A 25,257-nucleotide genomic window follows, 5' to 3' on the forward strand; every position below is an offset into this window, starting at 1 on the left:
ACAATGTGATGGTAGTCACTAGACTGCAGTGCTTCCTGCATCTTATGGGCTGGATCTTTGTGAAGTATGGAGCTACGGATGGCGAAGGCTTCTGCCATCAGATGGACCAAATGGCTGAGTTACTTCATTAGAACCTCAGTTTCCTCATCTGTAAATTGTGCCAGTGATCATCCTCAGGAGTAGATGTGAGCGTTGGCCCAGGCAGTGCCTCAGGTGCAGCGGGCCTACAGGAAACCCTAGCACTCTGCACCTTGTGGGTGCTGTGTGTACTTTTCTCTGGTGAGCTCCCGCCTGTAGCATATTAATTATAATGTGTTGAAAAGACACCTGAATTTGGTAGTCCTGGACACTCTTCGCTTATTCTGGGACGTGAGATCACAACGAGTTCCTAGGGTTTTGCCTTCTGGAGGTTGCTGTGCGCCCAGGCTGAAGGTGGACTCAGTGGCATGTTTTTGTGGACCTTGGAGCACCCTGTTTGCACTGGGCTTGAACTCTGTGCCAGCTCTTTTAATGCATCAGAAGGTCGTACATCCTAAGCGGTCTCTGTAGGCTAAAGCCTTGAAGTCTGTTTAGAATTAGTTTGAGTTCATTTTTCATTTGCCTGTTGCTTAGATATCTTGCTAAAACTGTTACTTAGTTATGACATGAGTGACCAGGCCATGACTGGCCTTAAAGCAAAAAAAAAAAAAAATTAGTCTTGTTATGTTAAGTGCCTTTAAAGTTTTGTTCACCTGGCTATTTGTGAAAATTTGGTGTTTAAAAAAGCAAACACTAAACACCTAAGCCTGGCCGTGAAGGATGCGGTATGGACATGGCTTAATTTTTTGAAAAACTGTTGGCTTGAAAGTAGCAGAGAGACTAGTTTTATACCAGTGTTCTTCAGGTCAAATGGCAATGTTACATCAGTCAGTCTGGTTAAATTTTTGTGGTTTCCTTAATATTTCTACTTTTGGAGGCCTTTTAAAAAAATTCTTCCAAATGGCACAAATGTTAACCTTCTAGGCATTTTTCTCATGTTCATGTTACTAAGAAATATTAGTAAGATGAACGATACTTAACTAATACTCTTTGTGAATGACAGCAGTGATCTGTCCAGGACATGCTTAGTAGGTCGTTTACTTACTGTCTGTCTCATTGAATGACCTCACAGTGACCAGCTCTGCTTGTGTCAGTTGTAGTGATGATGAAGATGTTGCACCATTGTCAGCCAAATTTGCTGATATTTATCCATTGAGTAATTATGACGATAACGAGGTCGTGGCCAACATGAATGGGATCCACAGTGAATTGAATGGTGGCGGGGAAAACATGGCCCTGAAGGATGAGGTATGGACATGGCTTCTTCGTAGCAACAGTAATGACTTAAAATGGTGGTCTGACATTTTGTATTACTCTGTTTTGAAAAGTACAAATTACAAAAGATTGTCTTTAAAGTCTCCTCAGATAAGCAGTACCAGTAGTAGTTCCTCAGAAGCTGACGATGAGGAAGCGGACGGCGAGAGTAGTGGGGAGCCCCCAGGGGCCCCAAAGGAAGATGTAGTGCTGGGAAGCAGGAACCCCAGGACAGAGGAGAGCAAAGTGGACAGTCCACCCCCATCCTACCCAACACAGCAGGTAGGACTTTGTTTTCTGGTTTGCCACGGACCTCTTTTTCTGTCTCTATTTTTTATAAACATGAGCATTATTGAATACAGAATTATTCTGTTTCCCATAATTTCTCAAGGTTAGAACTGAAGAGAATCAAGGCATACTTATAATCTTCATTTGAATCTTGTTTTTCTTACTCGAATCTAATCTGTAATTATCAATCTTGATTTTGCAACATCCCATGGCAGCCCTATGTAGGCTTTTTTTTGTTTGTATAGAGGCAGAGAGAGTTGTTTTTAAAATTAAAATAGTGGAATATTAAAATTTCAGGAAAGGTTAGTTTTTCCTGTTCATTATCTGTTTTTTCTGTTAACCAAAGGTGAGGGTACCTTATTAGCCTTTTTTCTCAGAATTTCATAAATAGATGCTTAGTAAGCAGTTTTTGGCCAGGCACGGTGGCTCACGCCTGTAATCCCAGCACTCTGGGAGGCCAGGGTGGTGGATCACTTCAGGCCAGGAATCCAAGACCAGCCTGGCCAACATTGCAAAACCCTGTCTCGGAGGCTGAGGCATGAGAATTGCTTGAACCTGGGAGGCAGAGGTTGCAGTGAGCCGAGATCACACCACTGTACTTCAGCCTGCATGACAGAGCGAGACTCTGTCTCTAATAATAATAGTAATAATAAGCAGTTTTTAAATGAAGGAACAAATGAAGGTCAAGGTGTTTGGCTAATTTATTAGATAATATAAATGTAACATTCAAATGATAAAGGTGATGTTGAAAGGTCTGTGTGGGAAGTCTGACCACATCTCCTTCTCCATCTGCCCTGTCCAGCATCTGTGTACCCGCAGTCCCCAGTGCTAATAGATCATTAGTTTTATTTATCGTGTAAACACAAGTATTCTTTTCCTTTCTTAGGAAAAAGGCTATATTCTATTGCGCATACTGTTCTGTACCTTGCTTTTCACTTAGCAATATATCCCGACAGCCTTTATCTGTCTGTAGAGTGTATTTCCCCATTTTATTCTGCTAGCCTCATTATATTCCATTATGTAGACATACTCTTGTTTCGTTTTGCTTTGCTTTTCAGCCCTAAGTTGATAGCACTTATGTTGTTTCTCCCAGAAGAGGGCGGTGTCACAGTTTTGATTTCTGCTGATATGATAGATATAAAAAAAAAAAAATGACTTGTGATATTTTCTGATGGTCTGTGGCATGTCAGTTTTTTTTGTTTTTTTTTTTTTGAGACAGAGTTTCCACTCTTGTTGCCCGGGCTGGAGTTCAGTGGCGCCATCTGGGCTCACTGCGACCTCCGCCTCCCAGGTTTAAGCGATTCTCCTGCCTCAGCCTTCCGAGTAGCTGGGGTTACAGGAATGTGCCACCATGCCCAGCTAATTTTGTATTTTTTTTTTTTTTTTTTTTAGTAGAGACAGAGTTTCTCCATGTTGATCAGACTGGTCTCAACCTCCTGACCTCAGGTGACCTGCCTGCCTCAGCCTCCCAAAGTGCTGGGATTACAGGCGTGAGCCACTGCGCCCGGCCAACATGTCAGTTTTTTGTGGTGTCTTTTGAAAAGCAAAAGTTTTAATTTTGATAAATTATCCTTTATCAGTTTTTTTCTATGCATAATGTTTTTGATATCCAAGAAAACTTTGTCTGACACAAAACCATTTTCTTTTAGAAGATTTATAATTTTAGTTCTTAGATTCTACGGTTCATTTGACTCAGCATTTGCTTATTGTGAGGTAAGAGGGTATAAATTCACCTTTTTTGCTTATGTGGATATTTAGTTGTCTCAGTACTATTTGTCAGAAGTACCTATAGAATTGCCTTGGCCATTTATTGAAAATTTATTGAAAATCAGTGGACTATAAATTTAAGAGTTTATATTTGGACATTCCATTCTGTTCATTTGATCTCTGTGTCTGTCCTTACACACATAGTGCATTTGACAGTTGCTTTATGGTAAGTTTAGGAAATAGGATAGGGTCTGCCCTCCAGCTTGGTACACTTTTTTCTCTCACCATTTTTTTTGTTTTGTTTTGTTTTGTTTTGTCAGGCTGGAATGCAATGGTGTGATCTCACTGCAGCCTCTGCCTCCCGGATTCAAGTGATTCTTCTGCTTCATCCTCTGGAGTAGCGGAACTACAGGCACATGCCACCACACCTGGCTAATTTTTGTATTATTAGTAGAGATAGGGTTTCACCATATTGGCCAGGCTGGTCTCGGTCTTCTTACCTTGTGGTCTGCCCACCCCAGCCTCCCAAAGTGCTGGGATTATAGGTGTGAGCCACTGCACCAGACTGGTAGACCTTTTTCAAAATCGCTTATGCTGCCCAAAGTTCTTTGCATTCCCATATAAATTTTAGGATCTGCTTGTCAACTTCTACAGAAAGCCTGCTTGGATCTTGATAGGGATTGCATTGAATTCTTAAATATATATTTAGAATTCTCCAGTAAAGCCAGACGTGGTGGCTCACGCCTGTAATCCCAGCACTTTGGGAGGCCGAGGCAGGCAGATCACGAGGTCAAGAGGTTGAGACCACCCTGACCAACATGTTGAAACCCATCTCTACTAAAAATACAAAAATTAGCAGGGCATGGTGGTACACGCCTGTAGTCCCAGCTACTCAGGAGGCTGAGGCAGGAGAATTGCTTGAACCCGGGAGGCGGAGGTTGCAGTGAGCCGAGATTGCGCCACTGCACTCCAGCCTGGCGCCTGGCGACGAAACGAGACTCTGTCTCAAAAAAAAAAAAAAGAATTCTCCAGTAGGTTGTGGTCTTTTATTTGTGGAATGATACAGATCAGTTTAGGGAGAATGCAGTCCTAACAAAATTGAGTCTTTTAATCTATAAATATGCTGTATCTTTCCATTTATTTAAGTCATCTTTAATTTCTCTCAGCAGTTCTAAAAAATTCCCATCTTTACATCTGGAATATATAAGTATGTGTTTTCACTCACAGTAAACGATATTTTCTAATTTTGATTTCCAGTTGATCATTGGTAATATGTAGAAATACAATTGATTTTTATATATTGGTCTTGTGTTCTGCAGCTTTACTAAACTTGTTTATTAATTCTAGTAGGATTGGGGTTTTTTAGTAGATTACTTTGGATTTTCTATGTACAAGATCACGTTGTCTGCAAATAAAGAGTTTTACTTCTTCCTTTCCAATCTGGATGCAATGCTTTTAGTATCCTTTAGTATCCTCTCTCTCCCTCTCCTCTCCCTCTCTTTCTGTCTCCCTCTCTTTTCCCCCTCTTCTCCCCCTTCCTCCCTCTCTCCCTCCCTCCCTTCCTCCCCCCCTTCCTTCCTTCCCTCTTTCCCTCCCTCAGGCTGGAGTGCACTGCTACAATCATGCTCACTGCAGCCTCAAACTGCTGATCTCCAGCAGTCTTCCTGCCTCAGCCAACCAGGTAGCTAAGACTACAGGTGTATCACAACTACAGGCATGCACCACCATGCCCAGTTTAAAAAAAAATTTTTTTAGAGATAGGGTCTCACTATGTTACCCAGGCTTGTCTTGAACTTCTGGCCTCAAGTGATCCTCCCATCTCAGCCTCCCAAAGCTTTAGGATTACAGGTGTGAGGCACCACACACAGCCTGGATGTTGTTAATTTTTTACTCTTGCCTTACTGAGCTAGCTAGATCCTCAGTACAGAATAGAAGTGTTGCCAGCAGACATCTTTGCCTTGTTCCCAATCTTAAGGGGAAAGCATTTAATCTTTGACCACTCTTTAAGTGTGATGTCAGCTGTAGGTTTTTCATAGATGCCCTTTATTGGGTTGAGGAAATTCTATGCTACCTCTAATTTCTTGAGTTTTTTCGTAATTTGAATATTGAATTGTATGTATGTTCGGTTTTTCAAATGCCTTTTCTGCATATGTTGCAATCCTGTGGTTTTCGTCTTTTATTTTGTTACCGTGGTGGGTCATACCCGTTGCTTTAAGGGTAAATCCCACTTGATGGTGGTATATAATCCTTTTCATATGTTCCTGAGTTGGTTTGCTAATATTTTGTTAGGATTTTTGCATCTATGTTAATATTAATAAAACATATGGGTCTGTAGTCTTCTGTCTTTGTGATGTTTTTGTCTTTGGTAGCAGAGTAATACTGGCTACACAGGATGAGTTAGGAAGTGTTTTTTTCACCTCTGTTTTCTGAAGGAGTTTAAGATTGAGGTTTCTTAAATATTTGATGGAATTCACCAGCAAAATCCTGTGGGTCTCTTCTCTTTTTGTGGGAAGATCTGTAGTTACTGATTCAAGTTTTATTTGCTTGTAATTGATCTTTTCAAATTTTCTATTTCTTACTGAGTGAATTTTAATGATTTTTGTCTTTGTAGGAATTTTCTCATTTCATCTACATTGTCTAATTTGTTGGCATAAAGTTATTCTATTCTGTTACAATCCTTTTTAATTCTGCAGTGTCTGCAGTGATGCTAATTCTTGATTTTGGTAATTTTATCTTCTTTTTAATGGCTTCAGTCACTTGGGCTAAAGATTTGTCATTTCTCTATTCTCTTTTCTATGTTATTGGTTTCTATTCTGAAATTTCTTTCTATGTTCTTTGGGTTTGGCTTGCTCTTCTTCTCTAGTTTGTTGAAACAAAAGCTTAGATGACCTATTTTAGAGCTTCCAAATTTACTGAGACTTGTTTATGGCCTAACATACGGTTTACCTAGATCACGTTCTGTGTGTTCTTGAAAATAATTTGTATTTTGCTCTTGTTGTGTGGAGTGTTAAGTAAATGAAAGTTCGGTCAAGTTGGTTGATGGCATTGTGAAAGTCTTCTGTATTGTCTTGGTCTATTCAGGCTGCCATATAAGGACAGTAATCCCATTCCTGAGAGTAGAGCCTTCCCAAGTCCTCATCGCCTTGTACCACCACTTGGGAGGTTACGATACCAACACAGGAATTTTGGAGGGACACGGATACTCACATCATAGTATACATTCTTACTGATCGTCTGTCTGGTGGTTATATCAGTTACTGAGAGAGGCGTATTCAAGTTTAACTGTTGGATTATTTCCCTCTCCTTTCAATTCTGCCTGGTTTTGGTTCATGAATTTGGGAGTGATGTTGTTGAATTATTGTCCTATCTTCCTGATACGTTGCCCCTTTCATCATTATGAAGTGTTGGTCTACTAGTGTTTCTTGCCTTAAAGTCCATTTTATCTGTTAATAGGGCCACTCCACCTTCTTGGGTTACTGTGTGTATGTGTATTTTTTTAATCCTTTTACTTGCAGTTTCTTTGTGTCTTTGAATCTAAAATGTGTCTCACATCTTTTAGTTGGGCCTTGGGTTTTTATCCTATATATGTCAATATCGGCCTTTTTAAATATTAACCAAAATTTTTAGTGTACCATTTTAATTCTTCCGTTAATTTTTTTTCCCTTAGTGGCTGCTGTAGGGATTACAGTGTGCATCTCTTGTGAATATTGGTATAAAAAATAAAACAAAAAGAAACAAAAATTAAAATACAACATGGATCTCTTTTTTTCTTAGAGACAGGGTCTTCCTCTGTTACACAGGCTGGAATATGGTGGCATCATCATAGCTCACTGAAGCCTCAAACTCCTGGGCTCAAGCAGTCTTCTGCCTTCCTGCCTCCTAAATAAGCTGGGACTCCATAGTGTCCTATGTGGGTGCCACCATAACCTGGTAATTTTGTTAAATTTTAGTAGAGATAGTATCTCCCTATGTTGCCCAAGCTGGTCTCAAACTCTTGGCCTCCAGTCATACTCCTGCCAGGAACTCCCAGAGTGCCAAGATTACACTTAGCCACTGTACCCAGCCACAATATGTTTGTTTTTTTTTGTTACACAGTCTTGCTGTGTAGTGGTGCAGTCTTGTCTTACTGCAACCTCTACTTCCTGGGTTCAAACGATTCTCCTGCCTCAGCCTCCCAAGTAGCTGCGGTACAGATGCGTACCACCACGCCCAGCTAATTTTTGTATTTTTAGTAGAGACAGGGTTTTGCCATGTTGACCAGGCTGGTCTTGAACTGGCCACAAGTGATCTGCCTGCCTCAGCCTCCCAAAGTGCTGGGATTACAGTCTGAGCTACCGCACCCGGCCACAATATCCATCTTAATTTATCACAGTCTACTGCAGATGATTACTGACTTAATTCCAGTAAAATATACAAACATTGCTCCACAGTAGCTCCATTTCCTTCTTCCTCCTTTGTACTATTATTGTCCTATATATGATTATATTTGTATATGTTATAAATCAATAATATAATTACTGCTTTATATAGTTCTATAATTTCTAGAGATAATAAGAGCAAATAAAGGAGAAGAATGTATTTATACGATGTTTTCTTTCTTTGTTTTTGAAACAAGAGTCACACTCTGTCACCCAGGATGGAGTGCTGTGGTGCAGTCTTGGCTCACTTCAACCTCTGCCTCCTGGGTTCAAGTGATTCTCCTGTCTCAGCCTCCTGAGTAATTGGGATCACAGGCGAGCACCACCACACCCGGCTAATTTTTGTATTTTTGGTAGAGATGGCATTTCGCCATGATGGCCAGGCTGGTCTCAAACTCCTGAGCTCAGGTAATCTACTTGCCTTAGCCTACCAAAGTGCTGGGATTACAGGCATGAGCCACCATGCCTGGCCTATATTTATAGTGTTTTCTGTTTGCTAGCTAGCTAGTCATTTCTGGCACTCTTCTTTTAAATTATGCTGAATTTAAGTTACCATCTTGTTTTTACTTTTTAATATGTCTTATAGGACCAGTTTGTTAGCTGTTAATTCTCTGTCTTTATCTGTAAATGTCTTTATTTTGCCTTCATTTTAAAAAATAGGCCAGGTGCAGTGGCTCACGCCTGTAATCTTAGCACTTTGGGAGGCAGAGGTGGGTGGATCATTTGAGGTCAGGAGTTGAAGACCAACCTGGCCAACGTGGTGAAACCCCATCTCTAAAAATAGAAAAATTAGCTGGGCGTGGTGGCGGATGCCTGTAATCCCAGCTACTCAGGAAGCTGAGGCAGGAGAATGGCTTGAACCCAGGAGGTGGAGGTTGCAGTGAGCTAAGATGACGCCCTTGCACTCCAACCTGGGTGACAAGAGCGAAACTCTGTCTCAAAAAAACTTTAAAAATAGGTGGTGTATGGTGGCTCACGACTGTAATCCCAGCCCTTTGGGAGGCCGAGGTGGGTGGATCACTTGAGGTCAAGAGTTTGAGACCAGCCTGGCCAACATGGTGAAACCCCATCTCTACTAAAAATACTAAAATTAGGCAGGCGTGATGGTGGGCACCTGTTAATCCTAGCTACTTGGTAGACTGAGGAAGGAGAATTGCTTGGACCTGGGTGGCAGAGGTTGCAGTGAGCTGAGATCACGCCGCTTCACTCCACCCTGGGTAATAGAGCGAGACTCAGTCTCATAAATAAATAAATAAATAAATAAATAAATAAATAAGTGGTTGTTTTTAGGACTAGCTTCAGATTCACAGCAGAGTTGAGTGAAAGGTACAGAGATATTCTATACCCAGTACCCCTGCATAACAGCCTTCCCCACTATCAAATTCTACACCAGAGTGTTAAATTTGTTACAGTCATCAGGTGTTGGTTTTCCTGGCAGCCAGGCTTTCTCAAGAAGGTGTGTTAATAGGGTCTGAGGTCCTCCTAGGGACTTGGCCTTGGGCTGCTGGAAACCTTAGGTGGTCATTATGTGCCAGAGTTCTGCAGCTCTCAGTATCTCTTTGTTTTTAATCCCTCTTAGGGTTTATTGAGCTTCTTGGATCTGTACATAAATGTTTCTCATCACATTTGGGAATTGGAATGTCCAGCTGTTAATTCGTATGCTCTTTTCCCCCCTTCCCCTGGGACTTGTTTCTGCACGTGCTGGAGCGCTTGCTGCTCTCCCACAGGCCTCTGCACGTCTGCGTGCTTTCCCCTGTCTCTTCTTTGTTCTCAGAGAGATCAGTTCCATTGCTCTCCTTCAAGTTCACAGATGCGTTTTCTGCCATTTAAATTTGCTTTTGAGTCCCGTTAGTGAAATTTTGGTTTAGCTGTTATGCTCTTCACCTCTAGAATTTATATTTTCTGTTTTTGTGTGTGTGTTTTTTTAATGGCAGTTCTCTCTATGTTGAATCTTTATTTTCATATTTTCCTTTAATTCTCTGAACATGTTATAACAGCTGCTTTGACATCTTTGTATGCTAATTTAGTATCTGAACCCACTACTGTTAACTGTTTGACTATTTCCTGCATGTTGATCACACTTCTTTTTTTCCAGATAAGGTCTTGCTCTGTCACCCAGGCTGGAGTGCAGTGGCATGATCACAGCTCACCGGAGGCCTCAAGCGTCTAAGTCCCTAGATCCTCCTGGGCTCAAACAGTCCTCCCACCTCAGCCCCCCAAGTAGCTGGGACTACAGGCACACCACATGCCTGGATAGTTTTTTGTATTTTTTGTAGAGATAGGGTTTTGCCATAATATTGCCCAGCCTGGTCTCAAACTCTTGGGCTCAGGTGATCTGCCCAACTCCACCTCCCAAAGTGCTGGGATTATGGGCGTGAGCCATGCACCCGACCTAGTTCGTAGTTTTCTTTGCAAGTCTTATAATTTTTTGTTGAACACTGGACATTTTAAATATGTAACAATTTTGCGTTCTCATTTTTTCCTTTGAGAGTCTTTTGTTGTTTTTCTTTGTTTCTTTGTTTCTGTTGGATTTCCTGGGCTTAAGTTGCAGGATCTGCATCTCCCACATTATGTGGCTGCAGGTGTCTCAGCTCACGTTTTCTCTTCTGCTTTAAAGCTTGACTTCTAGAGGTCTCCCCTCTGTCTGCCTGACTGATTGACCAGCTGATGATTTGTGCAGGAGTTGCCCATGCACCTTGAATCCACAGGGGCTCCACTGTTGGCTGAGGCACTGTTGGCTGTGGGGTGAATGCAGTCAGCCAGTTCTCAAGTCAGCTGTGTTGGCCCCTTCCTCCAGCCCCTGAGGTCTTCTCAGTGCATGGACCATGGTCTCCTGGTCAGCCAGCGAGTTGTGGACAGCTTAAGAGGCCCTTCCGTGGCACTCTCATTCCAGGGCTCTCCCTGTTAGATTTCTGTTTCCTCTGCCATTCACCCCAACTGGGACCTCAGTCTCAAGCTAACAGAGCTGCAGGCTTCCCTGTTCATTCTCCTCTGAGTTCACTGTTTTTACTGCTTCACCAGGCTGCTGTTTTTGGCAGCAGGGTTGGTTTGCACTGGTATCCCTGCAGTCATAGAACTCGGGAGCCCACTGCTGACCGAGCCAGGGGTGGAGTACAGGTGCAGGAAATGGGAAGGGTCCCAGACAAGAAAGCCAGACTTGCTGTTCTTCCCTGAAGTTCTAGCTGATTTGCGTGAATAAATGTGTCTCAGTATTTTTCTTGGGCTGATTTCCAGAGCCTCAGAATGGTTGCCTTTGACAGTTGTGTTCAGTTTTACATTGCTCTGAGGGAAAGGAGCCACTGACCTCTTCACTCCACCGTAACCGGAAGTCCCATCTCTGCTTCGTTTTGGAGAACCTGTAACCATTTAGAAGCAGTGTGAGCCCAGTGGAGCACAGCCATCCCCTCTCGTCTTCACCAGTTCCCTTGTCCCCGCTCAGGTGTGGGAAGTGAAATTTTCTGCGTTAGGCATAGGGCGCAGAACCAGTGGCTCTACCTGAGTCTGTCTGTGGAATGAGGTACACCTTTCCTCTCTGTGCATCTTCTTCAGTCCCAGTCTCTTCGGGTCCCTCCTTTCCCTTGCATGGAAGGCCCTGGTCAACTCAGAGTATCAGGAAAAGCCCTGCTACCTTTGTATTTGCTTTTTTACTACTTGACAGAATGTGACTGACTTTAATTAATATACCATTTTTTGTTTCACTAAATAATTAGGTACTTTTTTTTCTTTCCTTTTAGACTGAACAAGCTCCAAACACTTGTGAATGTCATGTTTGTAAACAAGAAGCTTCTGGACTGACACCATCTGCAATGACAGCAGGAGCCCTTCCTCCAGGCCATCAGTTCATGAGCCCAGAGAAGCCCACACACCCTGCACTGCACCTTTACCCCCACATCCATGGACATGTGCCTTTGCACACGGTTCCACACTTGCCACGCCCTCTCATCCACCCCACTTTGTATGCAACGCCCCCCTTCACACACAGTAAGGTAAGTCGGGGCAGAAAGGGTCTGAAAGCTCACTCTTCACTGAGATCCTGCATGAGTATATACTCAAACAGAAATCTATGAATTAGCAACTTGCACAGGACAGGGTCTGCTCTTGATAGGAAGGCCTGCCAAGTGTTTCCTTTCACCATAATCTCTTAAGCACGGTCATTTTGAACCTTACAGTTGTAGCAGTCATTAAAAACAATTGTGAAGGTCATAGTTCCTTTATTCAGAATTAAATAGAACAGAAGGATTTTTCAGGTGAAATTTCTAACAGGTTATTCCTAGGAAGTACTTCACACAAGACCTCGGTTATCTACTTGTGGTCCTCCAGGGCCTTGCCCTTTTTCTTAATGTGATAGATGAGTCCTCTTACACTGGCTGGACTCTACAGGATCTAAAATGACTGCTTTTTTAATATGAAAATTAAGGCCTTATAGAAATGCACAAGCCTAAATAAAGGAGGAGCCCTAATTGTGATGCCACAGAAAATCATAACGCCCTGCAGGTTATGGAGCACTGGGGAGGGGAGGGCACAGATGGGAGAAGCTGCCAGAAACCAGGTATGAAAAGCCCGTTCAGGAAGTGGAGTGAGGATCTAGAAATAAGTTGATTTTTATGCATTTCTTCTCAGAGAACCTCAGGTGTAAATTTAATATCATAGACTTTACAGTGAAATTTTTAGGCTGGTTTCATTCTTTGGACCTTAACTTTGCCTTAGATAGCTTTGCCTCTCTAGCTGTTTTGAGCTTACCTTTACCAGAATGACTCACTGTAATTCTGATTTTTTTTTTTTTTTTTTTTACTTTGTACCAGTTATTCTTGTCCAAGGATAGCTCTAATCAATCAAAAATAGAATTTTCCGGGCACGGTGGCTCATGCCTATAATCCCAGCACTTTGGGAGGCTGAGGTGGGTGGATTACCTGAGGTTGGGAGTTCAAGAAGACCAGCCTGACCAACATGGAGAAACCCCATCTCTACTAAAATATACAAAATTAGCCAGGGGTGGTGGCGCATGGCTGAGGCAGGAGAATCTCTTGAATCTGGGAGGCAGGAGTTGCAATGAGCCGAGATCGTGCCATTGCACTCCAGCCTGGGCAACAAGAGTGAAACTTCATCTCAAAAAAAAAAGGAGTACATATCCTTAGAAAATTTTTTAAAAATAGAATTGATTCCAAACTCTAATTTATTATTTAAAACAATGATTTTCAGCTGGAACAGAAATGGAGGAGGACATGACATGGAATGATTTTTTTCCAGACTACATGTGTGTTTTCTCCCCTCTAGGGGTCACTGTGCAGTGGGGTACGTGTAGTCCGTAAGTGAGGTTTGTTGTCTCTTTGCTAGGGAGAGGTGTATTTGGAAGATTAACAGACACAGTTTTAGAATAGAGTGTCATAAGTTTGTCACATCTATTATAATTACTTGGCACAACCATCCAAATTCATGCTTAAATTTTGTTAGATTGAATATTACTCGGTTTGAACATGTAATAATATCTTAATAATAGAATGTTTTTTTAGTAACATTTTTCAAGTATGTAGTCAGAGCCACGTGATCTTCATGGTCTGCCTGGTTTGTAGCCTGATTTTCTCTGGGTGCATGTGTAAAGTTAGGAAGTTTTCCATTCCCTGTTGTTGCCTGAATAGAGCTCTATTACCTAGTTCCAAGAAAAGATTATAGAATATTCTGTTATATATTTTTGTTGGTGAAAGCTATTCAAGAATTAGTTCCTAAAAGTACTCAAGTAAAATATTAAAATTGATTATTACTAAAGACTTTGGGGACCCTTTGGTTAAAAACTGATTCTTTTCCCTGGCTTTTGGCCTTTTCTCAGGAAATTAGAGGTCTATATATGGGTAAAAGAAGAAAAACCTATTTTAGGAGCATCATTTGTATCTAATATCTGTTCTTGTGATACTTGTTAAACTTTAATCTTACAGAAAATTTGAAAGATGGATAGAAAAGTAAATATGGAGGTCAAGCCATGTGTGGTAGAGGTCGTATAGGAAATTTAGGACTTTATAACTAAACATTATTTCTACCACTTTAGCAAACTGAAGACTCTTCACTGATTCATTTAAAATATATTAGGTGGTGGCCATTTTTATATGGAAACATAAGGTACAGTTATCAAAATATTTCATTTTCATCTGATACGGAAATGTTTGTTTCTGTAAACACACTTGCATTGTCACTTACCAGATCTTACAAGGTTAGTTTGTGTTGAGTTAGTTTGACTTCGTTGGATGCTGCAGTTACATCTGTGTCTAAACGCATAACGTGTTAACGGCCCTGAAGGAGTACACCTTCAGAAGGCCACGAGCTGTATCAGACATCAGAGGAAGTTCCTTAGAGATGATCACCAGGATTGCTCGGAATGTAGTTGGGAGGCAGAAGGCGGGCGCTGAACGTGGAGGGCCCTGCACGCTTCTGACCTGCCGCTGTGTCTGCCTTCACTTCTGCATTGCTGGGCCTTAGGGAGCTTCTGCTGTGCTGCGGTCACAGTTGCTGCCTTTGACATTATGCCATTGTAGCTGTAATTCCTTCGATTTGTATCTTCGGCATTGTGGGTAAATGTTTAGTACCTAAAATGTTTAGCATGAATACTATGAAAAATTTATTTTCTGGCCTGTCATGGTAGCTCACGGCTGTAATCCCAGCATTTTGGGAGGCTGAAGTGGGAGGATCGCTTGAGCCTGGGAGTTCAAGACCAGCCTGGATGACGTAGTGAAATCCTGTCTCTGAAAAAAAAAAAAATTCTTGAAATTAAAAACACTTGAAGACTAATTTCTATTTTCGGGTGTTTTCATACCAGTGACATATTGAATTTATATATTGAGTATAAGTTATTTAAAAGTTCAAAGTAATTGCTGAGAAAAATACAGTAATGAAATACTATGTAAAATAAAATAAAAACTGTAAGTGCCAGGGAATTTAATTTCCAAATATTTGGGGATCTCACAACTACCGTTTTGTTACTGATTTCTACTTATATTCTATTGTGATCTAAAAGTATACAGTGCATGATTGCTGGTTTTTTGAGTTTATTAAGGTTTTGTTTTATGGCCCGGAATTTGTCTGTCTTGGTGAACGTTCCATGTGAGCTTCAGAGGAATATATGTTCTGTTGTTGAGTGAAGTGGTCTTCAGATGTTCATTATGTCCTGTTGATTGATGGCACTCTTGAGTCCTATCAGTCAGCAACTGTGTTCTGATTCTCTGCCCACTCGATCTGTTCATTTCTGATAGAGGGCTTTTGAAGACTTCCACCGTGATACTGGATTCATTAGTTTTTCCTTGCACAGTTCTATCAGCTTTTGCCCCACAAAGTTTGATGCTCTGTCGTTAGCAGCACACACATTGAGGATTGTTACTGTTTCTTGGAGAATTGACCCTTTATCATTATGTAATGCTCCTCAGCACCACTGCTAACTTCCCTTGCTCTGAAGCCTGCTCTGCCTGAAGTTAATGTAGCTCCTCCAGTTCTCTTTTGGTTAGCATGGTATATCTTCCTTCATTGCTTAACTTTTTGAAAGGATTTGTTTATTGTGGTAAAATACCTATAACATAAAATTTACAATCTTAACCATTTTTAAGTGTGGAATTCTGTGGTATTAAATACATTTATAATGTTGTGCAGCTATCATTCATCTCCTTAACTCTTTTCATCTTGTAAAATTGGAAGTTTTTAACCCATTAAACAGTAACTCCCCTTTCCCTCACCCCTGGGCACCCATCATTCTACTTTCTGTCCTTATGATTGTGACTACTCGAAGTACCTCATATACATGGAATTGTACAGTATTTGTCTTTTTGTGACTGGCTTATTTCACTTAGCATAATGTCCTCAAGGTTTATCCATGTTGTGGCATGTTGCAGAATTTCCTTCCTTTGTAAGGCTAAATAATACTCATCGTGTGGCTGAATCCCAATTTGTGTCTCCATCAGTGAACTCTTGAGTTGTTTCCATACATTATCTTCTGTGAATAGTGCTGCTGTAAACATGAGTGTACAAATATTTCAGGACCCTTCTTTCAGTTATTTGGGGTGTATACCCAGAAGTGGAATTGCTAGGTCATATGGTAATTCTATTTTGAATTATTTGAGGAACTGCCACACTGTTTCCTGCAGTGGCTGCACCATGTTACATTCCTACCAGTGTGCACAAGGGTTTCAGTTTCTCCGCATCCTCACTAACACTTGTTATTTTCTGTTTTGCTTTTTTAATAGTAACCATCCTAATAGATAGAAGGCGCTTTCACATAGTAGGGTTTTTTCCTTGTATAAGCGACCGTAGACACATTGTAGTTTTGTTTTGCATTTTTATAATGTTTAGTAATGTTGAGCATCTTTTCATGTGCTCGTTGACCTTTGTATATCTTCTTTGGAGAAATGTCTATTTAAGTTCTTTGCTCATTTTTGAATCAGGTTTGTTGTTGTTGCATTTTAGTTCTCGCTGTAGTCTGGATATTAGTCCTTCATCAGACAGATGATTTGCAAGTATTTTCTCCCATTCTGTAGGCTCCCTTTTTACTCTGTTGGTAGTGTCTGTTGATGCACAACATTTAAAAATTTTTCATGCTATTTATTCTTTGTTGCCTGTGCCTCTGGTGTTAGTTACGTCCAATAAATCACTGCCACAGATTATGTTGTGACGCTTTCGCCCTATGTGTTCTTCTAACAGTTTTCTTCTTTCCTTACATTTAGGTCTGTGATCCATTTTTAAGTTCATTTTTATACATGGTGTTAAGTGAGGGTCCGACTTCATTCTTTTGCATGTGGAATGCACTGTTGTCCCAGTACCATTTGTTAAAAAGACTGCCCTTTTCCTGTTGAAGGATGTTGCCATCCTTGTCAGAAATCATTTGACCATATATGTGAGGTTTTGTTTCTGGGCTTTCTATTCTGTTCCATTGGTCTGTATGTCATGCCAGTACCACACTGTTTTGATTGCTGTATCTTTGCAGTAAGTTTTGAAATCAGGAATCGTGAGTCCACCAGGTTTGGTGTTTGTTGTTGTTGTTAAGATTGTTTCGGTTATTCAGAATCCTGAGATTCTATATGAATTTAGGGTGAGTTTTTCTGTTTCTCAAAATACGTCATTGGGATTTTGATAGGGGTTGCATTGAATCTGTAGATCACTTTGGGTAGTATGGGCATTCTAACAATATTGTCTTCTAATCAGTGAAGATTAGAAGATTAACGTGGTATGTGTTTTCATTTATTTTTGGTTTTTCAGTTTCTTAGAGCAGTTTATGGTAGAACTCTTTCACTTCTTTGGTTAAGTTAATTCCTGTTGGTGTTTTGTTTTGGTGTTTTTTGAGACAAATTCTCACTCTGTTGCCTACACTGAAGTGCAGTGGCATGATCTTGGCTCACTGCAACCTCCACCACCCAGGTTTAAGCGATTCTCCTGCCTCAGCCTCCTGAGTAGCTGGGATCACAGACACATGCTACCATGTCCTGCTAATTTTGTATTTTTAGTAGAAATGGGGTTTGGCCATATTGGTTAGGCTGGTCTCATACTCCTGGCTTCAAGTGATCCACTTGCCTCAGCTTCTCAAAGTGCTGGGATTACAGGCATGAGCCATCGTGCCTGGCCAGTTAATGCAGTTCCTAAGTTGTTAGTGTTTTGAGGTGGAGTCTCGCTTTATTATTATGATTATTATTTTGAGGTGGAGTCTCGCTCTGTCACCCAAGCTGGAGTGCAGTGGCACAGTCTCGGCTCACTGCAGCCTCTGTCCTCCCAGGTTCAAGTGATTCTCCTGCCTCAGCCTCCTGAGTAGCTGGGATTACAGGCACATGCTACCATGCCTGGCTAATTTTTGTATTTTTAGTAGAGACAGGGTTTCACCACATTGGCCAGGCTGGTCTTGAACTCCTGACCTCAAGTGATCCACCCGCCTTGGCCTCCCAAAGTGCTGAGATTACAGGCATGAACCACCATGCCCAGCCCTAAATTAGTATTTTTGGTGCTGTCGTGAATGAAATTGTTTTCATAATTTCCTTTTCCATCCATTGTTAGTGTATAGAAATGCAGCTGATTTTCTAGTGTTGATTTTGTATCTTCCTACTTGGCTGAATTCATCTATTCTAACAGACTTGTGTGTGTGGAATCTTTAGAGTTTTCTAGATATAAAATCATATCATCTATGAAGAGAAGTAATTTTACTTCTTCGTTTCCAGTTTGGGTGCCTTTTATTTCTTTTTCTTGCCTATTTGCTCTGACTGAAACTTCTAATACTATGTTGTATAGAAGTGGTAAAAGCATTTCTAATACTAAATTGAATAGAAGTGGTAAACGCATCCTTGCCTTGATACTGATACTCAAGGAACAGCTTTCATTTGTTCACCATTGTTTGCTGTGGGTTTTTCATATATGGCTTTTATTATATTTTGGTAGTTTTCCTTCTGTTACTAGTTTGTTGGATGTTACTGTCATGGAAAGGTTTTGAATTTTGTCAAATGCTTCTTCTGCACCAGTTGTGATCTTTGGCTTTTTGCAGTCTGTTAATGTGGCATATTAACATTGATTACTCTTTATATATGGAATCATCCTTGCATTCTGGGAATAATTCCCGCTTGATCATGGTGTATGAGTCTTTTAATATGCTGCTGAATTCAGTTTGCTAGTATTTTGTTGAGGATGTTTGCATGAATCTTCATAAGTGATACTCGGTAGTTTTCTTACAGTGTCTTTGGTATGGGGATGTGCTCAGGACGTGAGTTAGAAAGTGTTTCCTCCTAAGTTTTTTTTTTTTTTTTTTGAAACTTTGAGAAATATTGTTATTAATTCTGTAAATATTTGGTAGACTTGACCAGTGAAGCCATCAGGTCTAGGGCTTTTCTTTATTGGGTGATTTTTTAATTTTTTTTTAGATGGAGACTCACTCTGTCACCCAGGCTGGAGTGCAGTGGTGTGATCTCCGCTTATAGCAACCTCCGCTTCCCTCGTTTAAATGATTCCCCGGCCTCGGCCTCCCAAGTAGCTGGAACTACAGTCACATGCCACCACACCTAGTTAATTTTTGTGTTTTTAGTAGAGATGGGGTTTCACCATGTTTGTCAGGCTGGTCTCAAACTCCTGACCTCGGGTGATCCACCCACCTTGGCCTCCCAAAAGTGCTTGGATGACATAATAGGCGTGAGCCACCATGGCCTATTGAGTGATTTTGTGATTACCAGTTCAATCTGTTTACTAGTTACAGGTCTGTTCAGACTTTTCTATTTCTTAATGATTTCATCTTGGTAGGTTTTGTGTTTCCAGGAATTTTTTTATTTCATTTGTTTTATCCAGTGTGTTAGTGTACAGTTGTTCATAATACTTTCTTTTTTTTATTTTTCTTTGAAACAACATCTCTGTCCCCCAGGCAGGAGTACAATGGCATGATCTAGCTCGTTGCAGCCTCAAACTCGTGGCTCAAGCATTCCTCTTGCCTCAGCCTCCCAGGTAGCTAGGACTAGAAGCATGTGCTACCACTCCCAGCTAGTATTTTTATTGTTTTGGAAGAGACAGGGTCTTACTATGTACAAGGCAAGGATGCGTTTACCACTTCTGTTCAACATAGTATTAGCAATGCTTTTACCACTTCTGTTCAACATAGTATTAGAAGTTTCAGTCAGAGCAGATAGGCAAGAAAAAGAAATAAAAGGCATCCAAACTGGAAAGGAAGAAGTAAAATTATTTGGAAGAGACAGGGTCTTACTATGTTCCCTAGTCTGGACTAAGGCCTGGACTTCTGGGCTAAGGCAGTCCTACCATCTCAGCTTCCCAAAGTGCTGGGATTATAGGTGTAAGTTAACCAAGCTCAGCCAATACTTTTTTCTGATATCTTTTATGTCTTCTTAATTTTAATTTAATTTAATTTCTTTTCTTTCTCTCTCTCTCTTTTTTTTTTAAGAGACAATCTTGCTCTGTTGCCCAGGCTGGATTTGCAGTAGCACCATCATAGCTCACTGCAGCCTCAAATGCCTGGGCTCTAATGATTCTCCTGCCTTAGCCTCTCAAGCAGTTGTGATTACAGGTGTGCGCCACGACTCCCAGCCCCTTTTATTTCTGTAATCAGTAATAATGTTCCCACTTTCATTTCTGATTTTAGTAATTTGAGTCTTTCTTTTTCTCAGTCCATCTCACTAAAGTTTTGTCAGTTTTGTTGCTCTTTTCAAAGAACGATATTTTGGTTCATTGATTTTCCGCCCCCCCCATGGTTTTTTCTGTTCTCTATTTCATTTATCATTGATCTCTGCTCTAGTCTTTAGTGTTACTTCTCTTCTGCCCGCTTTGGATTTAGTTTGTTCTTTTTCTAATTCATTAAGATGTGAAGTTAGGGGGGTTTTTGGTTTCATTTTATTTATTGTTGTTGTTATTGAGACAAGGCTTACTAGTTGCCCAGCCTGGAGTGTAGTGATGCAGTCGTGGCTCACTGCAACCTTGACTTCCTGGACTCAAGCGATCCTCCTGCCCCAGCATCTCAAGTAGTTTGAACTACAGGTGTGTGCCACCATGCTCAGCTGTTAATTAATTAATTAATTATTGTAGAGACAGAGGTCTTACCATGTTGCCCAGGCTAGTCTCAAACTCCTGGGCTCAAGCGATCCTCCTGCCTCAGCCTCCCAAAGTGCTGGAATTACAGGGATGAGCCCCCACGCCCATCCTAAGTTAGCTTGCTGATTAGAGATCTTTCTTGTTTTTTGATGTGTTTATTGGTATGAATTTTGCCCTTAGTGCTTTCATTTCGTCCTGTGAGTCTTAATATGTTGTTTTTGTTTTCATTTGTCTCTAATTATTTTCTAATTTCCTTTGTAATTTTCTCATTGATCCATTGGTTGTTTCCATCCCTTTACTTTTAACTCCTCAGGGTTTTCATATTTAAAGCAGGTTTCTTGTAGACATGTATAGTTGTGTTTTTTATTTTTAAAGACAGAATCTTGCAATGTTACTCAGGCTGGACTTGAACTCCTAGGCTCAAGCAATTCTCCCTCCTTGGCCTCCTCCTGAGTAGCTGGGACTATAGACGCATGCCACCATTCTTGTTGTTTTTTAATTTACCCTGATAATCGTTGTGCATTGGTGTATTTGACTATTCACATTTGAAGTGATTTTTTAATGTATTTGAATTAATATCAGTCATGTTTTTAACTGTTTTCTATTAATTATCAGTCTTTTTCTGCCTTCTGTGTTTTTAAACATTTTATGATTTTATTTCATCTCCTCTCTTATCAATTTTATTTATCTTTTTTAGAATTTCTGCAGTTGCCCTACAGTTTACAACATACCATTTTGAACTAATCTAAGTCCCTTTTCAACTGATTTATGTAAAACAGGTAGCATTTAACAAATTACTCCCAACTCCTTTCCATTCCTTGTGACATTGCTGTCATTATTTTCTACATATTAATCACCCGGTACAGTGTTGCCAGTTACTTTCAACAGTTACCTTTTAGATTAATAGGAAGAAGATATTTTACTTTGCCTTTATTTCTTCTCTGCTATTCTTCCTTTCTTTATGTAGATCCAGGTTTCTGACCTTCTGTCTGAAGGAAATCTTTTGACATTTCTTGCAGGGCAGGTCTGCTGGTGATGAGCTCCCTCAGTTTTTGTTTGTCTGAGGAAGTCTTTATTTCTCCTTCACTTTTGAAGGATAATTTCGCTGGATACACAATTCTAGGTTGGTTTTTTTCTTTGAACACTTTAGATGCGTTTAACTTCCTCTGTCCTTGCTGGCATGGTTTCTGACAAGGTGCCCTCTGGAATTCTTTTCCCTGTCCTTCTCTAGGTCCCCTGGCCCCCACCTGGCTGCTGCTTTCCAGATTTTCTCTTTTTCTTTTTTTTTTCTTTTTCCCTTGAGATGGAGTCTCGGTTAGCCGCCTAGGCTTGAGTGCACTGGCATTATCTCAGCTCGCTGCAACCACCATCTCTCCGGTTCAAGTGATTCTCCCATCTCAGCCTCCTGAGTAGCTGGGATTACAAGCACCCACCATCATGCCTGGTTAATTTTTGTATTTTAGTAGACATGGGGTTTCACTATGTTGGCCAGGCTGACGTCAGGTGATCTGCCCTCTTTGGCCTCCCAAAGTGCTAGGATTACAGGCGTGAGCCACTACACCTAGCCAAGATTTTCTCTTTCTCTTTGGTATTCTGTTGAATACAATATGCCTTTGTGCAGCTTTGGGGGTATTTATTCTACCTGATGTTCTGTGAACTCCTTGGATCTGTGATGTCAGTCGTTAATTTTGGAGACTTTTCAGCTATTACTACTTCAGTTGTTTCTCTATTCTTTCCTTCCATCATTCCAGTTACCAGATGTTAGGTTTTTCAAAATTGTCCCACAGGTTTTAGAAGTTTTGTTCTATTGGGGGATTGTTTCTGTTTTTGTTTTTAAATCTTGTTTCTCTTTGCCTTGCAGTATGGCAAGTTTCCGCTGACATCTTGCAGCTCCCTGACTTCTGCCTTGGTCGTGTCGTCTCCTGATGAGCCCATCACTGACAGTCTCGTTTCTCTTACGTTGTTTTTATTGCTAGCACTTCTTTCCATCTCTCTGCTCACACGGCCCCCTTGTTCTTGCATGCCGTCTACTTTTCCCGTTAGAGCCTTTAGCCTAGCAATCATTTTCAGTTTCCTGTTTGATCATTGCCATCTATGTTACCTCCACCACGTTCCTGCAGCCATTCACCTGTCGCTCTCAGCCTCTGGTGAGATTGATGTTAGACCGTCTTCTCTTCTTCATACCTAACCCTCCCTTCAGGTTTCTCGTCTCCTTGTCTCTCAGTTCTGTGTTACAAGAACTTTTGGGGATCAGTCCTCCAGTTAAGCGATTCTGTAGTGGGGCCTAGCCTGCCTCTTAAGTTCTAGTTCCAACTGTATTTATTATTTATAAACTTGAATTTACTTTTTTTTCAAAGATGTGTAGTAGCTTTTTATATTCCCTTGTTTCTTGGTTTTCTCTTTTTTCTTTAAGCATTTCACAAAAAGTTAGTCTGTTTGAATGAAACCTTGAGCATCCAGATCTGTTTTCTGCTGACATCACCTGTGATGTATTATTTCCTTGTGTGGATGGATTGTATTAGGTTATTGAGAACCTGCAGACCTCCATAGTAGATGTTTGTCTATGAGGGTTCGCATCTGCTGGTGCGAGAGCTGCCTGAGACCTGAGCTCCTCTCGAGGGTCTCCAAACTGCTGCTCCCACACGTCACTGTGGCGATGGTGTGCAGCCGTTCCTTCCCCCACCTCCAACTCGCTTCCTCTCATCGCCACCTAGTACTTCTTGTCGTCCCTTGAGTTTGTAGATAGCAGTTGGTTACTAGGGTGTTCAGTGTCATTTCTCTCAGATCTAGCGCTAAGTAGCTCCTCTTACCTGACATGGCCCAAACCGGGGGGGAAGAATGCCCTTCAAGGGAAGAGCAAACCCAAGCAGGTGCGGCTGCACCTTGCTCCTCCCCCCACCTACTATCCACGTGGCCTAGGATTAAGAAGTCACGACTGCAGGGCCTGAATCTATACTGGAACCTAAGGCATGTGACTTTGAATCCTGGGTCTTTTTCATCGAACACAGAGGATGTGCTGTGAAACAGTTACCATACTAAGAAAGGGCCTAAAAGTGAAGACGGGGATGTCTTGAAGTCTCCACTGAGAACATGGGGAGCATTAGCAGTGGTCACTGGGTTCTGGCCCTCAGGAGTTCAGTGTATCAAGTGGAGCTGGTGACGTAGGGCAAGGGGAAGACCAGGTGCCAAGTGGCCTTGGTCCCTTGTTAGCTTCCAGGTCCAGGGTGTGTCTTTACACTTTACTTTCTAGGTTGCTTTGAGACTTAAGTAAAACCACTGCAAAAGCATTTACTACAGTGAAAACATGATTTCAATTAAATACAGTCAAAAGTATAAATTCAGATTTAGATTGAGGATATAAAGCTGTGTAGATATTAGGGTCATAAATAGGTTGCAATTTGGGGATCACATTGTGATCTTTGACCTGCATATTATTTTAGAGCTGAGATTCAGCCCTTCCGGTCTGAAAATTGGCACAGCCAAAGCAAGGGTGGTCCTTCGCTTCTTCACTGTCTCTGGGAGGAATACCAAGAAACCTTAGTTAAGCAGAAATACAGAGAGAGTCCGTCATCGTAACCTCATGCTGGGATACAACTGGTACTCCTTTTTTCTTGGGTGCTTAGCGTTGAGAACCTCTCACATGTGGGCCTTGTAACTCAGTCTGCGGCTCTTGCTTCTCGTGTCTTGCACCACATTCTGTGTCCGAGTGGGTGTGGGTGGTAGAGGACAGACGAGTCACCCACCTCCCAGATAAACTCAGAATGTGTGCCCGGTGGAAAGCAGCTTTTTGTGTTTGCATTTGTGTCAAAGGCTTCATTTAAAGCAACAGTTTTCCTTTCCTATGGATTACTTCTTTTGTATCAAACTGGATAAAAATTCAAAACTTCTGCTGGTTGAAGCTTTGTGGGTTTGTGTAACGAGTGAAATCGGTATTCTGATTCAGTAGCATGGTCCACATTCTGAGAGCATTATTTTATAGTTACATCATTGGCGGACTTACAAAGTCATGGCCCAAAAATAGTCTAGGTGACAGACACCTGTTTTTTTCTGACAGGAAATCTGTAAGCTCTTGGGGTCAATAGGCATCTTCTGCAAAAGCATTGAAGAAAATACAGCTTTTTTTTTGTTACCGATCTCTGTTACTTTTGTTCCTGCAACTGGGCCTCTTGTTTTGAGTTGGTAGGGTTCTGAGAAGTGTGTAAATCAAATGCATAGAATCGTTACCTTATGTTTCCAACATTACAGTTGTGTAGATGCATTCTCTTATTCCTGTAAGCTAGACACTGTTCAGCAAACACTTATTGAACACCCAGTATGTGCCAGGCCCTGTGCTACATTCTAGAAAGACAAAAATCAGTTAGTCCTGGCCCCTCTTTTCAAAGTGTTCACAGTCTAAAGAGAAGACAAAAACGTAATCAAAACAAAATGTCAATATTGTGGCATACCTAATGGAACTTACACTTGCTGGGCAGAGAAATAACACTGGAGAGAGAAAATTTTAAATGAGCCACGGGTGGTTTTGCAGAGGAGGTGATGCTGAAATAGGGTTTTGAAGGATAAGCAAGAGCTGTCTGACATATGGGTGGTGGAGCCCAGGCTCTCAGCCAGGCTTTTCAAAGCTGAAACCCCAAACAACTCACAGTCATGTCTTGAGAAGTCCGGGAGGTACTTAGATAGCTTCAGAGTCCTGAGAGTACTTCTGCTAGTCAGGGTCTACCAGCTGGGCCGGCACGATAGGACCACTGCTCAGAGTCAGCAGCTCGGCATCTAGCAGATGTTTCTGCCCTTTGGCAGAAGGTACTCAAGACTAAGAAATCTTCTTCTTAATTGTTACTTTTCGTCAATTACTTCTCAGCAAAGCAGCTCTTAGTTTATCGCTGCTTTGTAGAAATAGGTATCTATAAAATAATGTTTTCTTATTTTCCTGGCTCTTGCAGCCTGGGGCTCCCATGCCAAAAACAATGACTTCAGGCTCTTG

General features: G+C 41.2%; 1 protein-coding gene across 4 annotated transcripts in view; it reads left to right on the top strand.

The window, feature by feature from the left end:
• Nucleotides 1–25,257, top strand: part of FAM193A (family with sequence similarity 193 member A) — a 194,366-nt gene that overhangs the window by 122,091 nt on the left and 47,018 nt on the right. For all 4 annotated transcript variants that reach the window (XM_064365352.1, XM_012466903.3, XM_012466902.2 and 1 more), the window contains 3 exons: nucleotides 1,173–1,326; nucleotides 1,435–1,614; nucleotides 11,480–11,731. In XM_064365352.1, the coding sequence (XP_064221422.1) occupies nucleotides 1,173–1,326; nucleotides 1,435–1,614; nucleotides 11,480–11,731 (586 nt within the window). The remainder of the gene's footprint in view (nucleotides 1–1,172; nucleotides 1,327–1,434; nucleotides 1,615–11,479; nucleotides 11,732–25,257) is intronic.

The sequence above is a fragment of the Aotus nancymaae genome, unplaced genomic scaffold (assembly GCF_030222135.1).
Source record: "Aotus nancymaae isolate 86718 unplaced genomic scaffold, 86718_ANA_hifiasm-v0.15.2.pri h1tg000006l, whole genome shotgun sequence".
Lineage (NCBI taxonomy): Eukaryota > Metazoa > Chordata > Mammalia > Primates > Aotidae > Aotus > Aotus nancymaae.